Source organism: Monodon monoceros, unplaced genomic scaffold (genome assembly GCF_005190385.1).
Source record: "Monodon monoceros isolate NGI ecotype Baffin Bay Population unplaced genomic scaffold, NGI_Narwhal_1 Super_Scaffold_6, whole genome shotgun sequence".
In the NCBI taxonomy this organism is placed as follows: domain Eukaryota; kingdom Metazoa; phylum Chordata; class Mammalia; order Artiodactyla; family Monodontidae; genus Monodon; species Monodon monoceros.
The window spans coordinates 79,931,294-79,954,020 of record NW_021703783.1 but is presented as its reverse complement, the minus strand read 5'-3'; the positions used below and the strand labels follow the sequence as shown (position 1 = coordinate 79,954,020).

The window sequence follows — 22,727 nt, the reverse complement described above, 5'->3', positions numbered from 1 at the left end:
TGATGTTGAACATCTTTTCATGTGTCTGTTGGCCATCCACATGTCTGCTTTCGAGAAACATCTATTCAGGTCTTCTGCCCATTTTTTAATTGGATTGTTTTTTTGCTATTGAGTTGTGTGGGCGCTTCATATATTTTGCCTGTTAACCCCTTATCAAATACATGATTTGCAAATATTTTCTCCCATTCAATAGGCTGCCTTTTCATTTCGTTAATGGTTTCCTTTGCTGTGCAGTTTTTCCTTTGATGTAGTCCCACTTGTTTATTTTTGTTGCTTTTGATTTCCTAATTTCTATTACCAGTATCAAAGATGGCAACTATACAAAAATTAGGAAAAAAGCAACTCTTTATTATGTTTGTAATTTTTTTTTTTTTTTTTTTGGCGGTACGCGGGCCTCTCACCGTTGTGGCCTCTCACCGTTGTGGCCTCTCCCATTGCGGAACACAGGCTCCGGACACGCAGGCTCAACGGCCATGGCTCACGGGCCCAGCTGCTCCGCGGCATGTGGGATCTTCCTGGACCGGGGCACGAACCCGTGTCCCCTGCATCGGCAGGCGGACTCTCAACCACTGTGCCACCAGGGAAGCCCTATGCTTGTAATTTTTATTCTTGAGAATTATTTCACTTTGTATCTTGATTTTGTTTGAAGAGAGTCCAAGCATTTCCTTCCTCTCTCTCACATCGTTATAGCTATAAATAAATTACCTTAACTCTTTCCTTTGATAACTTTCCTTTTGCTTCCTGAACCAAGGCCAAATTCTTGAGCCAGGCCTTTAGATTTTACATAGTATGGATCCTATTCCCTGCTGTTCCTCTGCAAGCGCCTTACACTGTAGCTCAAAGGAACCCTCTGCTATTTCCAAACATGTTCCAGACTTTGCTACCTTTGCTCACACAGATGCCTCTGGCTGGAATACTCTTTTGTGCTGGCTGCAGCAGGAGTGGCAGGATTCAGAACTTCAGCTATGGCTCAAGACAGGCTCCACCACTTACTGTTGTGTGACTTTGAGTGAGGTACTTGTGCTGGTGACTCACCTGTTTGCTCTCAGACCCACCTCTTGCCTTTCCCCTTCAGGCTGTGTTTCCTAGACTCCAGCATCAGCCAATGGAAGGCAGCAGTGGGCCACTAGAAGACAGGAGAAGGGGGACGCCAGAGTGTCCCTCCTCTTCTAGTGCAGTGGGCAGCATCTCGGGCAGCAGCTCCCTCTCCTCCTTGGCTGTAGCTCCCGCCAGACTGGCCTGCTGTGGTTTCAGCTTCCTGAGGTGGAAAGAGAGGGAAGGAGTCCCGAGGATCTCTGCTGAGCCCCGCACCCTGCTATTCCTGAAGCAGTAAGACACACCCGCTGTAATTCTCATGTATGTGAGCCAAGATATTCTCTTTTAAAACTTAAGCCATTTTGGCTTGAGTTTTTCTACCATTAGCAACAAATAATCTTTACTAATTTAATCCCTCAATTAATTTACCTTCTCACTCATAGAGTAAGTGAAGAAAACTATTCTTAAATCACTATAAAGCTGGGTAGAAAATGCCATTTGCTGTAGGAGACAGAAGAGAGAGGGTGACTCCCATTGGGGCCTGTGGGGGGAATAGAACCAAGGCATTTGGCCTTTATTCAGGTTGGAATGGAAGCCCAGGAAGGTTTTTGAGCAGTGGTGTGTCAGGATTCAAGTTGAGCTGTAGGCAGATTACTGTGGGCTCAGTGTGGACCTGCAGGGCAACTGCACAACTCCAGAGGGAGCCACTGACCTAGAATACACCATGAATGATGCTCCTAGAGCAGTACAATGTGCAGCCTTGAGCCATGCAGAGAGGCTGAAAGCGTGGTCAAAGAGCTATTGGGAGGCTATTGTCTTCCAGGAGAGAGGTGAGAAGGCTGGTGAACTTGGGAAGTACCACAGGGAGGGGGATGGATTTGAGACACATTCTAAAATTATTTGAAAGTTTCAATATGAGGAGAGGAAGGGATGTCAACAGAAATAGGGGAGTTGGGAGGAAGAGTAGATTTGGTGGAGATGGAAATTTTCTTTTTAGGTAAGAGATTTTGAGGTAGTAATGGGAGAAGGCTGATGGCTACTGACAGTGGAAGTGGAACTCAGGGAAACTGGGCTGAAAATAAAGATCTGGAAATCATTCACACAGAACTGGAAGGAAGGGTGGGAGGGAGGGAGGGAGGAAGGGAAGAAGAAAGGAAGAAAGGAGGAAAGAGAAAGAAAGAAAGGGAGGGAGGGGAAAGAGAGAGAGAAAGAGAAAGAAAGAGAAGGGAAGGGAAGGGAGGGAGGGAGGAAGGAAGAAAGAAAGAAAAAGGAAGGAAGGAAAGAAGGAAGGAAGGAAGAGAAGGAGGGAAATATTTTTTTGTTAGAAGAGGGCCAAGGAATAAATGGTCCTTAGGGAGTAGCTACATGAAAAGGGCAGAGACGGAACACAAGTCAGAACACAGGAGTGAGGGATCAGAGAATCATGAGAAAAATCAGAATTGCATCACGAGGACCAAAGGAGGAATTTCAAAAAGGAGGGGCTGGCCATTCCCATGCCCCTCCTCCCTGCCACAGTAATCCCTTTAGTGTTTGTCAAGATGGAGCTTCCATCAACCTGGGTCCCCAAGCAACTAAGATGAGCAGAGCCCTAGATGTCCCTGATGGACATCTAGCATGACTGAGGAGTAAAACCTTTGTTGCTATAAGCCATGAAGAGTGTTTTCTTTTTTGCAGCAAAGCCTAGCCCATCCTGACGACATGTGGTGGCCACTTGGGGATGTGGGAGAAAAAGAAGAGAGAAAGTGTGATTAGAGACTTGAGCATGTTTGTAGGATTAAGGGGGAAAGGCTGGGGAAAAGAGAAATTGGATGTAAGAGAAGGTATAGCTGGTTAGCCTCGGCTCTGGAGGAGGCCAAGGGCTGTGTTACTGCTGTGTACACCAGCATACCACAGATCAGACACACTGGATACATTGCCAACACACCTAACTAGGAGACACTTGTGACACGCAATTTGTGACCAGCACACTTCTCTGCCCAGTGAATCACTTCTGGAGAAAGCTAAAGAGCTGATGATCAAGTATTTGCTGAGATGATTAAGTGTCAGGCCTTCTAATTTAACACACAGAGGAATGGAAGAAACATCTCCTCAGTGCCTCAGTTTTCTCATCTATAAAATGGGGATAGTAATAGAGTCTACCCCACAGAGTTGTAAAAATTAAATAAGTTACTACACATAAAGCATTTAGAATGGCATCTGGCACAAAGTGAGTTCTTTTTAAGTATGATTTCAGAACCCCTTCAGGTTTTAGGATAAGCTCTAAATATGGTGGTGAAATCTACTAATAGTTTTTTTTTTTTTTCCTGCAATCACTTAAACAACAAAGAAGAATTGTAAGGAACAGCAAAGTTCTGGTTTCCAAGGAGGCAAACAGGCATTGGTGAATATATTTAACATCTCTACCAGCTTCAAACCTAGTGTTAGTAAATAAAAATCAATCTTAATTTATCTTATGCAGCTGTGCCATTTCATCTAATAGGAATTTCTTAGGGAAAAAACAATCAAAGACTCAGCACAGGTAAAAGCCCTTGAATACTTTCAAGGAGTCATTGAAAATCATACTGGGACAGAATTTCAGGGTTAGAAATGATTCTGGCTGATAAAATACATTCTGGGCATCTCAGACGGTGTCTATAAAATACCAAAACCATCAACAGAAAAAGTCAAAAGATCCCTTGTTTTATAACATGATTCCCAAGCACTGGTTTCACTGATGGTTTTAAAAAATTGATAAATCAATTGATTGCTTTGACACTGTAGTGTAAGTGTTGGAGAGGCTTCTTTAGAAATTGGGAAGCGAGGGTCTAGAACATTCTCTCTCCCACTCAGAAAAAGGCTTTGAAATATCCCAGAGTGGGCCAATTCAGGGAAAGCTGGTGAGTCTCCAAGATCCAGGGATAAAACAAACATTGCTGAACATTATTTATACCTGTCCTCAGTAACATCCATGTACTTGAGCATTTCCAGCCATCAAAAGTGCAGATTTGGATTTTGGAGGTCATATTGGCCTCAATAACCTTGAAAGAAAAGGTCAGTGCTGGAAATTGATGGCTCCTTTTTGCAAAGAGACCTCCCTAGGTAGCTCAGGCCAAATTCAACCCAACTCTGGGCTTCTTTACCAAGAGAACTGGACAAATCAGTCATGCCTGGCCTTTTAAGGAAAACTGGCTGCAGCTTCTGCTAAGACAAGTGAACCAAGCTATTCCTTACATCAAGGTAGCCATGCTCTAGACCACGTGACCTATCTGTTCACCATGCTGGTTCATCAAGGGGGATGGGTATACGGAGGGCAGCCAACTCATTGGTTGACTACTGACCTGTGCAGTGGCCTGGAGCAAAAAACTGCCCAAAATAGAACAATGGTAATTAACTAAACCAATCAGATTCTCTCTTGAGACTTTGAACAGGTAAATGGTATCAGGTAGTTTTTGTTTGTTTGTTTGGTTGGTTGGTTGGCTGGGTTTTTTCAAAGATGCAAGAAAACCCACAAAGAGGATCAGAAGGTTGGAGGCTGGCTAGAGTATGTTCCTGGCAGAGAACCACAGGGAAGGGGGGGAACTCGGGCTGCAGAAGGGAGATGAGATTACCTGTCTCTAGAGCTCCCCATGTTTCTCAACAACTCCAGTTCCAATTTCTGTGAGGCTCACTGAACAGATATTTCTGGGTTGCTGCCGGATTCCTCTCGTCCTTTAGGTTCTGTGTATCCATAAAACAACACAGTACTAAAGAGAACTGAAATAAATCTATGTCTTGCAACTAAAAGAGCTGACCTAACACACCAGGTCTTCCCAGGACACCTATGGGTCCCTTGGGGCTACAGGCCAGCCAGGAAGATGCTGCAAAGGCCCAGAAGGTGCTGTTCTGTGAGTCACAGCAATGCATTTTACAGGACAATTTTCCTGTCACCTGCTGAGGCAGTAGGAGGAGGCACTGAGATGTCAAATCACAGGGAGCATCTGCTCGAAGCTGTGCTCCTCCAACATAACTGAGGTGGCTGGAGGGAGACCAGCCTTCCCACAGGCAGCTGGTTTGAGATCCCACCTCGGTCTGTGGCACACTTGTTAAGGCCAAGGTGGAGTTTGTGGATGGGTCAGGGTGGGAATCAATCCCCACTGTCACAGGAAACATTCTAGAGTTAGAAGAGCATCCTTGTATTAGAGATGTGTGCTTCTTGATGGCTTATCCAGAGAAAGCTCAGATTTCTTTGTTTCCCATCCCTTGTTTAGGACTTGATTCTTTCTGCTCTATTTTCTGAGAAACAGTTGGTGGTGAATGACTCTTGTTCTTAAGGCTCAGATACAAATACAAGTTTTTCACTTTTTTCTATGGGCTCCTGATCCAAAGCAATATGAGAAAAGACAGACGGTTTTCACCAAGGTATCTTGTCCCAGAAAGAACTGAGTGGGCTACAGTCAAAAAGAACATCATACTTTTTTTTTTCTTTTTTTTTTAACCACTTGAATGAAGACTGTCCTCTCCTGGTGAGCACTGACCGCTCTTACTACTGTATCCCTAGCATCTAGCTTAGTGTCTGCCACAGACCTCAGAAAAAATGTTTGCTAAATGAGCAAATGAGTGAGTTGGTGTTTCGGTGCCTTGTGGTTGAGTAGATTGCTTTGGAATAATCATCAATACAGGTAATACAAGGAATCTGCTGGGCTAGACCCAATGCATTTAGGACCCACTGAAGGGGCCAGCGCTCGGGGTAACTCACACAGCTCCCTGGGACCACTGCCTTGACTTCCCTCTGCTGCTCACAGGTTGGTGTGACTTCAGTAGTTAACATGCTCTATCAACAGACTCCCTGGGCTGAGTTTGAATAAGGCAGTAGCAGGACCCTTGCTAATCTAAGTCTATACATGATGCTCTGAGTATCTTCTCAAACCCCGAAAATAAATATTTTAAAACAAAAACCTGGACAGTAAGTTGGAAAGTTCCTAACATTTTTCTTCTGTAAAAGTGCAGCATTCTCTGTTATTTAATGTAATGGAAGAAATCCATAACTCCAAGGCCTCTCTTATTAGTGCCCTCTTCCCCTCTCCTGTCCATTCTCCTCCAGAAATAAGCAGGTCATATCTGCAGGCTTCTTCAAACTCTACCACAACATTTCCTCAGGAAAAAATCCTTTCACACACCATGCAATAAGTATTGTGCCTGGCAGACCACAGACAATTCAGAAATATTATATATTGTTTTATCATTGCCATCTCTCAAAACAAATCACTTCATCACCATACATACATCTTTTAAGATAAATCCCAAGTGTTTGCCAAGCATTTTTTAAATTAGTCAATTATCCTCACCAGTGGCTGTGACTAATCAAAAGTAGTGTCATCATATTCAGATATGCAAACTGGCTATAGCCACAGCCAACTTCAAGAATATGTCACTATACCTCATGAACTGATACAAACGTCTTGCTCAACCCAGAAAGGATTCCTGTGATATTTCTACACAATGTGAGAATTCAGGAATTTAGTTTTAAGTGACTACTGAAATAAACTTTGTTATGTAACCTACATGAAGATAAATAAACCAAAAGGTTTAAAAAAAAAAGAATCAACACCTACGTCATTTTTTAATGTCTGTATGGTGTTCTATTTTATGGCCATAACAATATAGATGTGCTATGACTAACATCCTTATAGCTAAATTTTTGCATGTATTATTTTTTCAAGATGGAGTCATATTGTGTTTTTCTACAAGAACAAAACAGTATATTTATAGGAAAATAGCTAATTGAATAAAATATGTGTCTTTATATTTTCAGATTTACTGGCAAGTGTTTCATTAATAGTTTCCTAATATTCCCCAAAATTTCATAAAATGAACTTGTTTAAAATTTTTACATTCACAAATGATTAGGAAAATATAATAAGAATTTTGATTTTGTCTAAGTGGTGTTTTTGTTTTCATTCGGAAACATCACAGAAAATACATATTTAATTAACTGCTTTTTATAATTGCTCTGATCATGAATATAGGATAAAATGAATATTTCAGGAATATTCTCACTGTATCGAAGTGTGAAATTAAAACAGAATTGCAGGAATTGGAAACTCCTACTGTCAGTAGCCTTCTGTGAACACAATACTTATGTGATCTATAGAATTCTGCTTTCATAACTTATCAATTATTTCTGTCATCAGAGATTATTAAATATGAGTCTAGCCTTACTGAGACAAACTTCTAGCAGATACAACAACTTGTGGAACAAATACCGTTATTAATGGCAAAACCTTGATAATCTCCTAGGAGCAGTGAAATAAATTTCACAGGTATCAGAAGGGCATTTTAAATAGCAATAAAATTAAAACTATCCTCAAGTTATGAATGCTTCATATATGCAACTTCTGACATGAACCAAGTGATCAGAATGTATTCACAACACACAAAAATGTAAACTGAGGACTTGGTATATACGTTTAAACTTTAATACTTGAGAAAATATAAGTTAAAATCTGATACAAACACTGCTGGCACAAGAAAATATACACAACTTTGGATTCAAATGGAGTCAGTATGTAAACCTGGATATGACTGTATCATGACAACCTGTAACTAAAGCCTTTTAAAGAAGTAACAGATTTTTGTATCAGATATATATTGCAGAAGGAACAGTAATTTCTTTTCTCAAAAAATTTCCCTTATCCATTAAGAATTGTTAACTCAGTGTGGAGAGGAAAGTTAGAGATCATCTAATTTATCAAAGCATTTTAAAGATATAAGCCTTAAACACCTAGTGTAAGCTCAAACAATGCAAAAATAATCAGCATTTCATTTTCCTCTGAAGATTTATTTGATATGTTAGTCACGTTAACAAATTATAGAAATGAAAAATTTAAATATTTCATTCTTTTTTGAAAGTACACATTATTTCTTCTTCCAGGTACGTCAGTAATTTAAGCTTAATATTCATTTTACTAAATATTAAAAAAGAAACTTTTAAAATCTTGCACTACTATTAAGAAGAAATGATAATTTCTTTCTAACTTCAACAATGTACTTTTAAAATTGTGAAAACAATTAGAAACACTAGGTCTTTAAGGGCATTTCAAAATATATTTGAAGAAAGTATCTTTCAGCCACTGCTTACTTTAAAAAAAAATTTATTTTGGAAGAGTAAGCTATATATAAATAAAAATTCATCCAATGTGAATATAATTGGAGAAATTCCCTGATCATGAATACTGGATAAAATGTGTATTTCAAGAATATTCTCACTGTATCAAAGTGTGAAATTAGAACTAGAGTTGGAAATTCCTACCATCAGTAGCCTGATGAAGACAGGGCTCTTTATGAATTAACTTACAATTTTTCAAAAAAATAAAACCAGTTCTTGGAACTGCCAGATGATACTTTATTCTGTATCAGTAACTTATTCCAGAAGTTACTGATACAGAATTGTTTGGTCTTACAAAGGAATAAACTCCTTCTTAAAGGTAAAATTCTTCCTCTTTGAAAGATGCATTAAATATTTCTCATCACTAAAAATGTAAAGCTTCTGGTACTTCTTGGTTTTTTTTTTTTTAATGAATTTTACTTGGTTTTGCTTTACTTCTTTTTTTTATTAATTAATTTAATTTTGGCTGTGTTGGGTCTTTGTTTCTGTGCGTGGGCTTTCTCTAGTTGTGGCAAGCGGGGGCCACTCTTCATCGCGGTGCGCGGGCCTCTCACTGTCGTGGCTTCTCCTGTTGCGGAGCACAAGCTCCAGACACACAGGCTCAGTAGTTGTGGCTCATGGGCCTAGTCGCTCCGCGGCATGTGGGATCTTCCCAGACCAGGGCCCGAACCCGTGTCCCCTGCATTGGCAGGCGGATTCTCAACCACTGCACCACCAGGGAAGCCCCTTCTGGTACTTCTTGAACACTGACTTCACTTTCCAAAGATGTAAATATTATCTCCCTCAATGCCCAGATCAACAGTGGAACTCAACTAAATATTTGGTGACTGTCTCTTTTAAGAAGAGAAGCATCAATTATTTCAAAAACTAGCCTGCACGCAGCTTTGATTTTAACTGTATTTCTCAGACAAAAGATAGCTTACTTTTATACAAAAGTTTCTTGCTTTAAAATCTACAAACATCAGTAGTCAGCTTAAGATGATTATTCTACGATTGCACATTTGTGTGAACCGTTATTTTTCTTTAGAAAACACATTTTAGTTTAAAATAGGGAAACACAGACCTCAATACGGAAAATAACCTGTGATAGCTGATAATACTGTAAAGTTATTAAACACACCCCTAAAACTTCTGAAAGTACATTAACAATTTTTTAAATAGTCACAATCTATTAAAAAACATATTATTTACAAATATCATCCCAGATCGATAGTCTATATAGCCACCACATGATCTGGGTAAGTTCCTTGGAGAATCTGCCTACAGAATAGAAAACGCTGCATACATACTGTCCATTTGCCATTGGAAAACTGAAGGCAGCATGACTTTATTGAAGAAAATTAACATAACTGGAAACCTCTAATTAAAACTTGTATTATTGTGCTAAAGAAAAATAGTAATCACATGACAGAATTTTTATGTAGCACCACTTTAATATTCTTTAATATCACCTTAATTTTAAGACTGTTAAAACATAATTCTGATGTTAAACATTATTTTAATGTAAAAATTGATATCTGCACTCACAGAAAATTACACTATTAAAAAATATTTCTAATATGCTAAAAGCTACTAAATCGTTTCCCCTTTCACATTGCACAATGTCCATCTAAAATATAAGGTATAAGTTCTTATAAATAATATGTGAAAAAATTTTTTTCCAAGTTTCAATTTATATTTCAATACCTTAATTTTATTTTTTTTACCAAAAATACTGGTAACAAAATATTACCAAGGTTAATAGAAGTCAGTTAAAAAAATGAGTTCCTTCTGATTTGGAAAGCTTAAAAAAATTTTAAATAATAGCAATTCTACCAAACCCAGAGTAACAGGAAGCTAATGAGCAGCAGCCACTGGTACTTAGTATTGTTCCATCAGGCAATCCTGAACAGGAAACAAAATAAGATGTCTTTTGCAAGACAAGTGCCAAACCGTTGCTTTTAAACTAAAATGCAGTAACTTATACTAAGAGCACCTCCGTTTCTATTAGCAGGTAATAACGTCCACATTTAACACACATTCAAAATACAGCAACTACAGTTATAAACCTAGTAGTGTTATTTGACTTTACATTTCCATTAATGGGCAGACATTAACAAAGATGTCATGGACTGAAAATCATATAAATGTCTATAACTAATAAGAATCTCCCGGTGATTTTACCACTGTTCACCTTAAAAGGGTACCTTCTGGTGAATTCAGGTGTGTGAATTCTGATGAGCCCCTCCTCGCCCCAACCTCTACCCCCATCTTATTGTACTTAATGTCTGAACCTATTTGGATAAACACAAATAGAAGAAACTTTTAAGGTGTGCAGCTAACACACTCACTCTCTTTCTTTCCTCTCTTCTCTTAGAATGACACATTATGTTTATTTTCTAGGTTTCTTACTTCCAGTCATAACAAAATAATGATCATTGTCTTCCTTCTTCTTTGCAGGTTTTTTATCTCCACTAACTGCCTCCTTGCCAGATGAGGGTGGCTTCCTGGTTGCAGCCGGGGCTTTGCCACTTTGGGGAGGCCCTTTGGCTAAGCACTGGCTCTTGGTGGCAGTCTGTGCTGACTTTGGTTCAGGTTGTGCTTTGGCAGAAGACTGGGGAAGACTCACAGTGGACAGCGGGGTACGGCCCGGGGACCTGGAGGAGCTGGGTCCTGTCTTCTGGGACGTGCTTTTACTCTGAGGCTGCTTTTTGGCAACTGAAACCATATTATCTTTCGACTTCTCTGCAGCTTTTGCAGGAGCAACTGAGGATACAGAAAGTGGCTGGTTTAAATTCAAGGCTGACTTAAGTTTCTGTGCTGGCATTGCCCCCGCTTGCGGAGCTCCAACACGTGGCTGAGACTGTGTTCTCAGACCCGTGGTTATCGTTTTGGAACTGGATGCTGTCACTTTTGCAGGAGACTGGAAAGAAGGAGAAGGGTTAGGCCTTACGTGCAGATTTGCCTTAGGTGGCTTTGGACACTTTGATGATGAATTTAAACGTGCAGCTGAATGAGAGACTGCATAATCCCTGGAAGACACATGATGGTGTTTCAAATGCTTTGGTTCAATTTTTCCAGAACACTTACTTGGCAAAAGTGTGGATTCAGGCACATCTCTTGACTTCTGGGCTGGAATAAGCTTGGCCTTAGGAGTAGTGGGTGATGAGACACATTTTCTCAACGACTCAGATACACAAGGTGCAGTTCTTAATAAAGCTGGTGAGAAAGTGCTTTTACCTACTGGAGTTAAAGAAGCAGATGAAGGTGATGCATCGTTTGAAGGAGCCTCCGGTTTCTTTGTTACGCCCTTTGAAGATCTGAGTTTGAGATGAGAGGACACTGCTGGAGAAGTTGGAAATTTAGAACGGACTGACCCACAGGCCAGATTGCCTCCTTTCAGGGAAGATGCTGGTGGCAACACACCTGGCAGACGTACCTGCTTCTCTTTGCTCCTTGGAATACCAATTGGTGTGCCAGGTTTTGAATTTTGTTTCTGAAACATGCTAACTGCTGACAAAGGATTCATTTCAGGAGGCTGAGGTGCTCTGGCGGACGAATCAGGCACACTTTCATTAGAAACTCCTTTTTGAAATGCTAGAATTTTCTGTTCTAGTGTAGCAAACTGTAATATTCGACAGGGGTCATATTTAAGCAAAAATCCTTGAAGAGTATCCCAGCCTCCACCGACACGGACCATGACATGTTTTCCGTGAAGCATCTTTCCCCCAAAAGAAAGTAAAAAGTAAAGCTGTAAAACTGTAAGGTGCAGCTACGGTTCATTAGCAGTCACAGTCTGTGATGTCTGTGACTATGAAATTCAGTGTATTTGCCACCAGCTTCACTATAAATTGCTAGTCTCTTTCTTGCGTTACTAAAGTAACAAATTTAACTCATATTGAATCATGCAGCTAACAACAGAGAATCCTCCAGTTTGTCAGGAAGATATTTACACATCCTAAACCTCCAAATTACTAATACGCAAAACTGCAAGGACTGAATATTGAAGGAAGAAAGGAAAAGGGAGAGTAAAGGAGGGGAGGAGAGAAAAAAAGACTCATACTAAAGAAAAACATAATTACAGAAGAAAGGTAAAAACTACCAAAACTTGTATGTTAGAATTTAACAAATTACTTTCGTATGCATCATATCAATTTAATCTTTCAAAAACTTTGATATAATTTATTACTAGTTCTTCTTTGCAGATGAGAAAATTATGGCTCTGAGAGATTAAGGAAACTGTCTCAAACCACACAGCTTGGCCTGGCCTCAAACGCACCAGGCTGCCCAACCCAAAAGGTGCTTTTGTGTTGATAAGATATATCCTGGGTCTGCCAGCGCAGCCCGAGCTGGACGGACTCAGGCCCCTGTTCATTCAGCAGGCAAATCTGCAAAGTTGTATGAGACTGCTCTGCAAATTTTAACTCTAAATCCCATGCTCTGTGCACTATCACTATATCATACTGCTTAAGAAAAGAAATCTAATTAAAAGACAAAATGCATATACCTGTTTCTATATGAGTTGAACAGGGTATGGGGAACTAACAATAATATATGAAATAAAAGAAAATATAGGTGGTAAAATTATAATTTTTACATACTTTTATATTACATTCCTTAAATTGGGAATAAAACAGCTCTTGTATCAATAAGTGGACAGAATGATGAACAGGTAAACTTCAACCTCCTTATCAGCAAAGGGGACAATTAATCAATTGCAGATTGCAAATGGGACAAAGGAAGAAAACAAGCATGTATATTAGCATATTAGTATAGATGCTGATGCTGTGTCAGTGAAAAAAAGGCTTCATACTTAAGACCCAAAGTCTATATTATTATCAACTGCAATGTTTCTACTTCTTTTTCTTCTTACTGACATTTAATCTTATTAGATGTTCTGGTTTTGCTTTTTTCTTCTTCTTATGATAGAAAATTATTCCTCTTTAGGAAATCTAAAAAATGGAATAAGTTACCTGAGGTATTCAAAAATTTTTTCCCCCAATTATATTCAATGTCCAAATAGTCTTAGCTCAATTAGTTGTTTGCTGTGTTAAGCATGTTTACCTAAACACATTATATACTCTTGAAAATATTCCATATATTTCCTCCTATACAGTGAAATTCTTCCATTAATAACATCCTCTATTCCAATTTTTTAAAAAGTAAAAGGGGAACAAAAGAAGGTTGGTAAAGCAATAAATTCAATTTCAAAACAAGATCTAAACAGGATATAAACGGTAGACTTACTCTTATAAAAAGTATTTTATCTCCTAGTCGATACCGTCCTTCAGATAAGTACTCAATAGAAAATCGATAGGAACAACTACAAGGAGGGTCTTCAGCAATGTGTTTAACCTAAGATTAAAAGTAAACAACAAGATTTAGTGCTTGTGACAAAAACTATTTTGTTTAATGTTAAAATGCAAGGTTATTTGATAGTTGGGAAAATCAAACTCAAAGATAAAAATTTAAAGACAGTTCAACTATTTATTATCTCTTCTCTTTTACTTGTTGTCAAATATTGAGATTAGACATTAGCTAATCTAATAAAACCTAACAGTGAGGAAGTCTGGAGTCTCTCTCTCTCTCTCTGCCCAAGTGCAATCAGGCTCGTCGTGTACTCACTGATCACCGGAGAAGGTCTGTGAATGTGTACACAGTGAAGTCAATCCAAAACACATTCATTCAGTCAGAGGAAACAGTTCGTTACTAAGTTTGAATTGTTTTAAGACTTGGATTAATATATCTGTCAAATCAAAGATGGACCCGTTAGATAAAGTTTAACCAGGAATTTTCACTTGTCCCTTAACACCATGTGGAAGTAATACTGTATGTATGGGGGAATATCCAGATTTGTTCCAAAGTTACTGATAAAATAGGCAGAGATGCATTTATAGCTATTGGGCTGGGCAAAAAGTTCATTCGGGTTTTTCCGTAACATCTTACGAAAAACCCAAGCAGACTTTTTGGCCAATCCAATATTCACCCAAGACTAGGTAAATTCTAAAAATTTCAACTCAAGAGGCATTTTTCTAAAAGCACTCACTTTGTTTCAATAGTCTGCTAAGGAGATGAGAACTGAGGAGAAAATCCTACCTCTAATCCTCGAGGGGCTTACAGAATTTTTAACTGCAGTAAATATCTTAAAAATGGTAAAAACTGGGCCTCCCTGGTGGCGCAGTGGTTGAGAGCCTGCCGATGCAGGGGACACGGGTTCGTGCCCCGGTCCGGGAAGATCCCACATGACACAGAGCGGCTAGGCCCGTGAGCCATGGCCGCTGAGCCTGCGCGTCCGGAGCCTGTGCTCCGCAATGGGAGAGGCCACAACAGTGAGAGGCCCGCGTACCGCAAAAAAAAAAAAAAAAAAAAAAAAAAAAAAAAAGTAAAAACTGGAATAAAAATTAAAATTCAGAAATTCTTTATTTAAAACATGGAAATTAATATAAATTGATTAAATGAAAATATTTGCTGAGATATGTTTGATTTGAAAAAAAGAGTCACATATCAGCCACTATGGACACCATTTTGTTTTCCTAAAATTATATTTTTGAAAAAGTATATTTTTCTCAACTACTTGTCACACAGAGTATATCTAAACAAATACACTTAATTGCACTTAGGCATGATGTTAAAGAAAGTCTCTTCAGATATACCCAATTTACCTGAGCACTAACAGAAATTTATGAGTGTCTTAATTATCTACACAAAATGGACACATGTGGATTCACCCGGGCCTGATCAGAAGGATCCGGATTTATCTCCCTACATCATTCATTTAACAAAATAACATGATCGTAAATAGAACTGATTTTCATAAGCGATTCAATGAAGTTTATCTTGTTCAGTTTGGTTATATGAGCACATATGTACACACATGCATACACACACATACATACCACATGCATAAGATGGCTAAAAAATATTCTGAACTTGGGTAAAGAATTTACAATTATTTGAACCATTTACAAGTTAGATAACAAAGTAATTTGAAAGGAGGTAATTATTTTCTATCCATTAAGGTTTCTTAGGTACACAGAATTGCAGCTGTATATTTCTTAACAGCACTCAAAATAATGAATCAGGTAATTGTTCCTTAATTTTAAACACGACCATAAGATCTCAGCAGGTCACATATGTGTAGGTGGACTCTGAATATATTCATATAGCACATATATATTTAAAGAAATGTGTTCCCTTGAGTTTTCATAACAAGCTTGCAGGCATAAAAGGTCACTTATTTTCTTTGTTTAAAATATCCAAATACCACTTATATTCAGCAGTACAAATCAGCACTAACTCACAATCTAAATAAGTTGGTGAGCCTAAAAGGAGTAAGTGCTGTGAATAAAAAATGTTCTCTTCTGGTTTTAGCTATTGTGTAATTAACATTTTAACATTAAAGGAAATAGCTAAAGAAATTAAAATCATCTGTAAAGGTACTACCCTAATATCAATTATTTTCATTCTCCTTGTTCTGATACATACTTTTCACAAAGTAAACTTTTTTCTTGTTGCTATATAGTCTTCATAATGATTACCAAAAATGATTATTCTGCTAAAATAGTAAATCCTAATTTACCTAGCCATTGCCCAATTTGAGAGTATTTACATTGCTTCCAATTTTTCAGCCTTATAAGTAATACTGCAATAAATACTTTCATTCATGCTACTTTTTTTTCCCTCTTCAATTAATAAAAATGAAAGAGGAACACTTTTGGCGAACTATGAGATTCTGACGCATCATAGTTGAAAGAAAGTGTGCAATTACTTACAGCTTCGTGCAGCTCTTCATGCTGACAGCATGATTTTGGAATGCTGATGGAATCTTCAGGCCCAGAAGTATTAAGTAAGGTCTCTTCTAGCTCAATTTCTTTCTCAAATTTTACTAATACTGGTGGCTCAACCCCATAGCTGAAAACCAATCATGAGATCTCATCAAACAAGTGAAGTCTGAGCCAAGTACTTCCATGTATATCACAATAGGTTATCTTTTATTTTTAAATAAAGTCTATATGACTCTCTTCTACCAGTTGTTTCACTGGGACATCTGGAAATGCTTTATAATGTCCCACAGATTGCCAAAAATTCAGATTATCATCTTTACATCATAGCATATATATATTTGGGTTACTGAATGCTCCCAATATTCTATCAGGGATCCTAAACGTACCTTTCAAAATCAGCTTGTTAAAAAAAACAAAAAACAAGTCATCTCGTGAGTGAAGATGGGGTCGAGCTAGGTATGGAGGATACCAGGCCTCAGCCTTCTTATCAGACCCTCTTTGTGTCTAAAGGACTTGCTTCACCTTGAACTGCTTAAAGATTGCATGCTCTTACTCTACTTTTTTTTTTTTTTTTTTCCGGTACGCGGGCCTCTCACTGTTGTGGCCTCGCCCGTTGCGGAGCACAGGCTCCGGACGCGCAGGCTCAGCGGCCATGGCTCACGGGCCCAGCCGCTCCGCGGCATGTGGGATCCTCCCGGACCGGGGCACAAACCCATGTCCCCTGCATCGGCAGGCGGACTCTCAACCACTGCGCCACCAGGGAAGCCCTCTTACTCTACTTTTGATCTGAAAAATGTAAGTATCCACTTTTACAGTTTAATACTAAATGAAGGCAAGCTACATGAGCAAGCAGATGTTGACACATGACATGGCTCACGTGAACACAACAAAGTTAATAAAGAAACAAAAAGAAAGAAAAAACAGTAAATTAAGTTACCTTTATTCCAATCAAAAATTATTTTCATTTATAGAAAATAGTGTTCTCGATAAAATAAAGCAGCTTAAAAAATGTTTATGACATTGAAATTCTGAAATATTGTGGAATACATACCTTGACACAATTCGACCAATTTCAAGAAGACAAAGATACACCTGTCTCGGATCTTTGTGCAAAACTGAAAAATAAGACCACATATTTTAGGGGGCAAATTAAATAAGCAAATATATTTATGGCATGAAAGAAGTAAAAGAAAAGACAGTAGCATTACTTATTTGGAGACTCAGAAAAGACTTTTATTTTTTCTACATATTATCATCTTCCTGAAATTAAAAAGAAAATGGTCAACCAGAAGATTAAAATTTACCACGGATGCTTACCTGTGTAGTATTTTAAGTCTAAAAAACTAAGACCTTAGTAACATTAAATTATTAATATTTCAGATCTCTTAACAGGAGATATTATTGAAGAAACGTATCACTTCAATTTTATTCTAAACTATCTTTAGCACAGGACTATGTGTTAACAGCCTTCTTCAACTCTTCCAAAAATAGAAGAGGAGAGAGCACTTCTCTACTCATTCTATGAGGCCTATATTACCCTGATATCAAAGTCAGAAAAAGACATCACAAGAAAACTAAAGACAAATATCCTTTATGAACACAGATGTAAAAAATTCTCAATGAAATACTGGCAAACTGAATCCAGCAGCAAGTGAGATTTATCCCAGAAGTGCAAGGTTGGTTCAACGTATGAAAATCAATCAATATAATTCACCATATTGATAAAATAAAGGAAAAGAAACATACAGCTATCTCAGTAGACACAGAAAACGCTTTTGACAAAATCAAACACCCTTTCATGACAAAAAAAAGACTCAACAAAGTAGAAACAGAGGAGAACTTTATAAATATGAAATCTGGAAAACCCATAGCTAACATCATTATTAATGGTGAAAGACTGAATGTCTTCCTCGAGGCTAAGACCAGGGAAAAGAAGGATGTCCACCCATACCAATTCTATTCAACATTGTACTTGAGGTTCTAGCCAGGGCATTTGGGCAAGAAAAATAAATAAATGCCATCTAGATTGGAAAGGAAGAAGGAAAACTGTATCTACAGGTGATATGGTCCTTTGTTTAGAAAACCCTAAAGAATCTACAGAAAAACTAATAGAGCTAATAAGCAAGTTCAGCAAAGTTGCAGGATATGAGATCAATATACAAAAGTCATTGCATTTTATACATTAGCAATAAACAATCTGAAATGTAATTAAGGAAATGATTACATTCACAATAGCTTCAAGAAGAATAAAGTACTTAGGAATAAATTTAACCAAAGAATTGTAAGACTTGTACACTGAAAACTATAAAATATTGTTGAAAGAAATTAAATGATATAAATAAATTGAAAGACATCCTATGTTCATGGATTGGAAGACATATATTGTTATTGTAATACTCTCCAAACTGACCTACAGATTCAGTGCAATCCCTATCAAAATTCCAAGAGCCTTTTATTTTTCCAGAAATGGACAAGCTGATGATAAAATTCATAAAGAACTGTAAGAAATATAGAATAGCCAAAACAACTTTTAAAAAGCACAAAGTTGGAAGACTCATACTACCCAATTTCAAAACTACAGTAATCAGGACAGTGTTTACTGGCTTAAGGATAGACATACAGACCAGTGGAATGAAACAGTGTCCAGAAATAAACTCATATGTTTATGTTCAATTGATTTTCAACAAGGGTGCCAAGACAACTCAAAGGGGAAAAAACAGTCTTTTCAACAAATGGTGCTAAGACAACTGGATATCTACATGCAAAAGAATGAATTTAGACTCCTTCTTCACACAGTATACAAAAAATAACTCAAAATGCATTACAGACCAAAATGTAAAAGCTAAACCTATAAAAATCCTAGAAGGAAATATAGGTGAAAATCTGTGTGACCTTGGATTAGGCAATGGTTTTTTAGATATGACAACAAAAGCACAAGCAATCAAAGAAAAGATAAACTGAACTTCATCAAAATTAAAAACTTCTATGCATCAAAGGACACTATCACGAAAGTGAAAAGGCAACCCAAAGACCAGAAGAACATATTGGCAAATCATATATCTAATAAGGGCCTAATATCCAGAATAAAGAAAGAACTCTTACAAGTCTACAAAAAAAGACAATTGACTCCCCCAAAAATGAGCAGAAGATTTGAATGGACATTTCTGTAAAGAAGATATACAAATGGCCAATAAGCCCATGTAAAGATGCTCAACATCATTAGTCTTTAGGGAAATGCAAATCAAAACCACAATGAGATACCACTTCACACCCACTAGGATGGTTATACAGTTGACCCTTGAACAACATGGTTTGAACTGTGTGGGTCCACTTACACATGGATTTTTTTCAATAAATACATACTACAGTACTATAAGATCTGTGGTTGGTTGAATCTGTGGATTCAGAACCGTGGCTACAAAGGGCTGACTGTAAAGTTATATCCAGATTTTTGACTGCAGGGTTAGGGGACCGCTGCCCCTAACTCCTGGATTGTTCAAGGGTCAGCTGTAATTTTAAAAAATAATAACAAGTGTTGACAACTATGTGAAGAAATTGGAACCTTTGTGCATTGCTAGTGGGAATGTAAAATGGTGTGGCCACTGTGAAAACAGTTTGGTAGTTCCCCAAACAGATAAACACAGAATTACCATATGACCCAATAATTCCACTCCTAGGTATATCCCTGAATTTAAAACATATGTTCACTCAAAAACTTGCATACAAATGTTCATAGCAGGATTATTAATAATAACCCCAAAATAGAAACAATCAAAATGTCCATTAGCTGATAGTAGATTAAAAAATGTATATCCATACAACGAAATATCATTCAGCCATAAAAAGGAATGAAGTACTGTTAGATGCTACAACATAAATGACCCATAATGCTAACTGAAAATAGCCAGACACAAAAGCTACATATTGCATGATTTTATTTACATGAAAAGTCCAGAGTAGCAAATCTATAGAGAAAGAAAGTAGACTGGTGGTTGCCAGAGGATGGAGATATGGAGTAACTGGGTCCAACTGCTAATAGGTATGGGTTTTCTTTTTGGAGTGATGGAAATGTTCCGGAATTAATAATGGTGATATCTGCACAAATCGTGAGTATACTAAAAACCACTGAAGTCTACATTTTGAAATGATACATTTTATGTTACGTGAACATACCTCAATTTTTTAAATGCTATGAATAAAAAGAAACCTAATATGCTTAATGATGAGCACACCTGGATTAAAGCAGGGTGCAAACTGGGGGGTAAAATAGCAATCCATTAGTTTTAATTCTACACTGGATAAGAATATCCAGAGGCATACTAAACAGGTAACAGTGGGGAACAGCTACCTGTCTGCAGGCAACAGGGTGTGCATGGTCAATAGAAATATTTACAACATTAATAACCTAATACAATAATGAAACCAACTAAAAAGTTGGTTTGCTTTTTATTATCACCATGAACCGGCAATTCTAAGCAATGTCAGTGACAAAATACTTCTCTCTACCAGGACCGAATACTATTCCCATGACCCCCGCCCTTGGTATGCTACTGCTCTTATCAAAACATTATAAATTCTGTGAGTGTGTGTGTGTGTGTGCACGCACACGTGCACGCACACATAAATACTTTGAGGAAATATATAGTCTAAAACTTAGATAGTTTTCACTTTGGTCACTGCACAGATGTTTCTGTTGACTTAAATGAAATGAGAAAATACATCAATAATTCTTCAATAGAGCATGACTTTTTAAAAGCATTAGCCCATTTAGATAACCAAATTGGCAGCTGCTGTTTACGAGGTAAATCTAAACACCATGAACATACATCATTTGGCCTTCTGTTATTTCTGTAATTATCTAGTTAAAAAGAAATTACTAGTAATTTAGACTTGATAGAGTAATTCTTGATGAAAACATTAATTAGTTAAGCCTTAATCCAGAACCTTCCCATAGCCAACTCATTTAGGAAGTAAAATATGTCCAGGCCATTCTAGATATATAGGATCTAAAACATAAATGAAAAGCTTTTATCATACATTTGATCTGGAATCTGATTCTCCAATTGTTTACATATATTTAGAGTATAAATGTTTCTAGTAAAATGAGATGTGGCATTTGAGTCCTTACTTGGAAAGAAAAATTAGAAGTGAGGCATACAAAAATATCCTAATAAACATTAAACACAACAACAACACTTACCTAAACCTTCAGATTCAAAGAGGTAAGTCTCATCAACGCCGATGTGCCTGCACCAGTGAAGGAAGTTCGCAGTATTGTCTCTAGCAAAGAACGAACCTGATGCAGCATCTTTCTTACAGGGCACTTTTCTCATTGGAAAATTCTGGAAAAGACAAAAGAATAATTTCAAACATGCATCAAGGATATTTTCATTAAATATCCATTTTAATATTACTAAATAAATGTTCAGTGCATTGAATGTAACTAAAAAGTGCATAGCACTAGAGGAAAAAGGCATCTTCAAAAATCATTTTATTTTGCTTTTCATTAAGCATATTCTAGAAAATGATTCCTAGGAAAACAGTCAGGTCAAAATTAGCAGCAGGATCACGCATCTCTAACCTTTCTTTTTAAAATGACATGAGAGTCTTAGTTAAGATAAAAAATGATAGTCTAATAATTCCAAAGCACATCTTTATAGTTTATCTCTCCAAACACAGTTCAATACAAACACAAAATTATTGCTATGTTAAAGGTTTACACAGTCTCAATTTTGCTAACTTCCTTATTTGCAGATTCATAAATATGGTTCTGAGTTTCTTGAGGAGACTTTCAAACAAGGAAGTAGTAGCCCATTCTTAATTAAAGTTCTTTGAAAACTGACAAGCTAAGTTTTACAGAATCCTAATTCATTTTTATTTCCTGGACCAAGAGTATTCAGATAATCCTGCTGAGGCTGAGGTTTGGGTTTTTTTAGAAATTATTCATCTCTTTTTTTTTGGCTGCATTGGGTCTTCATTTCTGTGCACGGGCTTTCTCTAGTTGTGGCCAGTGGGGGCTACTCTTCGTTGTGGTGCGCAGGCTTCTCATTGCAGTGGCTTCTCTTGTTGCGGAGCACGGGCTCTAGGCGTGCAGGCTTCAGTACTTGTGGCACATGGGCTCAGTAGTTGTGGCTTGCGGGCTCTAGAGCGCAGGCTCAGTAGTTGTGGCACACAGGCTTAGTTGCTCTGCGGCATGTGGGATCTTCCCAGACCAGGGCTCAAACCTGCGTCCCCTGCACTGGGGCAGGCACATTCTTAAAAACTGCACCACCAGGGAAGCCCGGCTGAGGGGTTTTTAGTTTTGTTTCAAATTTTTACTTGAATAAGAAATTCACACATATGATTTTTTAAAATGCAATGGACACAGTAGAGTATAAGTCTTTCTCCTACCACTACCCCTCAGTTCCTTTCTCTCCTTGGAGAGAACCACACTATTACCAGTTCCTTATGTTTCCTTCCTGTTGCTATTATTTTCTAGGATTACAATAACCTTGTGAGTTTTTCTAGTTGTATATAGGAAAAAAAAATCAACACAGCCAAATACAAAGATGGTTAGTATCAATTGAAATCTTCTTATCCACATTTCAGTAAGACATCTCCATACACAAGTACATCTGTACCTACAGAATGCTACGTAAACAGGCTCTTCTGCAATCTGATTTGTGTATGTGTGCATGCACACTTAATGATAGGTTGCAGGCATCTTTTGAGGTAAAAAAAAAAAAACACAAAAATTAAAAGTCATTTCTAATGAATAGATAATATTCTACTCTATTTAGGTACCATAATTAATTTTAAACAACTTC

General features: G+C 37.7%; 1 protein-coding gene across 3 annotated transcripts in view; it reads right to left on the bottom strand.

The window, feature by feature from the left end:
• Positions 1 to 631: 631 nt before the first annotated feature.
• Positions 632 to 22,727, bottom strand: part of GAS2L3 (growth arrest specific 2 like 3) — a 40,607-nt gene continuing 18,511 nt past the window's right edge. For 2 of the 3 annotated variants that reach the window (XM_029204220.1, XM_029204222.1), the window contains 5 exons: positions 21,122 to 21,263; positions 16,973 to 17,036; positions 15,910 to 16,048; positions 13,385 to 13,492; positions 10,093 to 11,858 (listed from right to left, as the gene is read on the bottom strand). In XM_029204220.1, coding sequence (XP_029060053.1) covers positions 10,530 to 11,858; positions 13,385 to 13,492; positions 15,910 to 16,048; positions 16,973 to 17,036; positions 21,122 to 21,263 — 1,782 coding nt within the window. In that variant the 3' untranslated portion in view covers positions 10,093 to 10,529. Of the gene's footprint in view, positions 1,259 to 10,092; positions 11,859 to 13,384; positions 13,493 to 15,909; positions 16,049 to 16,972; positions 17,037 to 21,121; positions 21,264 to 22,727 lie in introns of those variants that run through there. The other variant, XM_029204223.1, reaches the window with a different exon arrangement.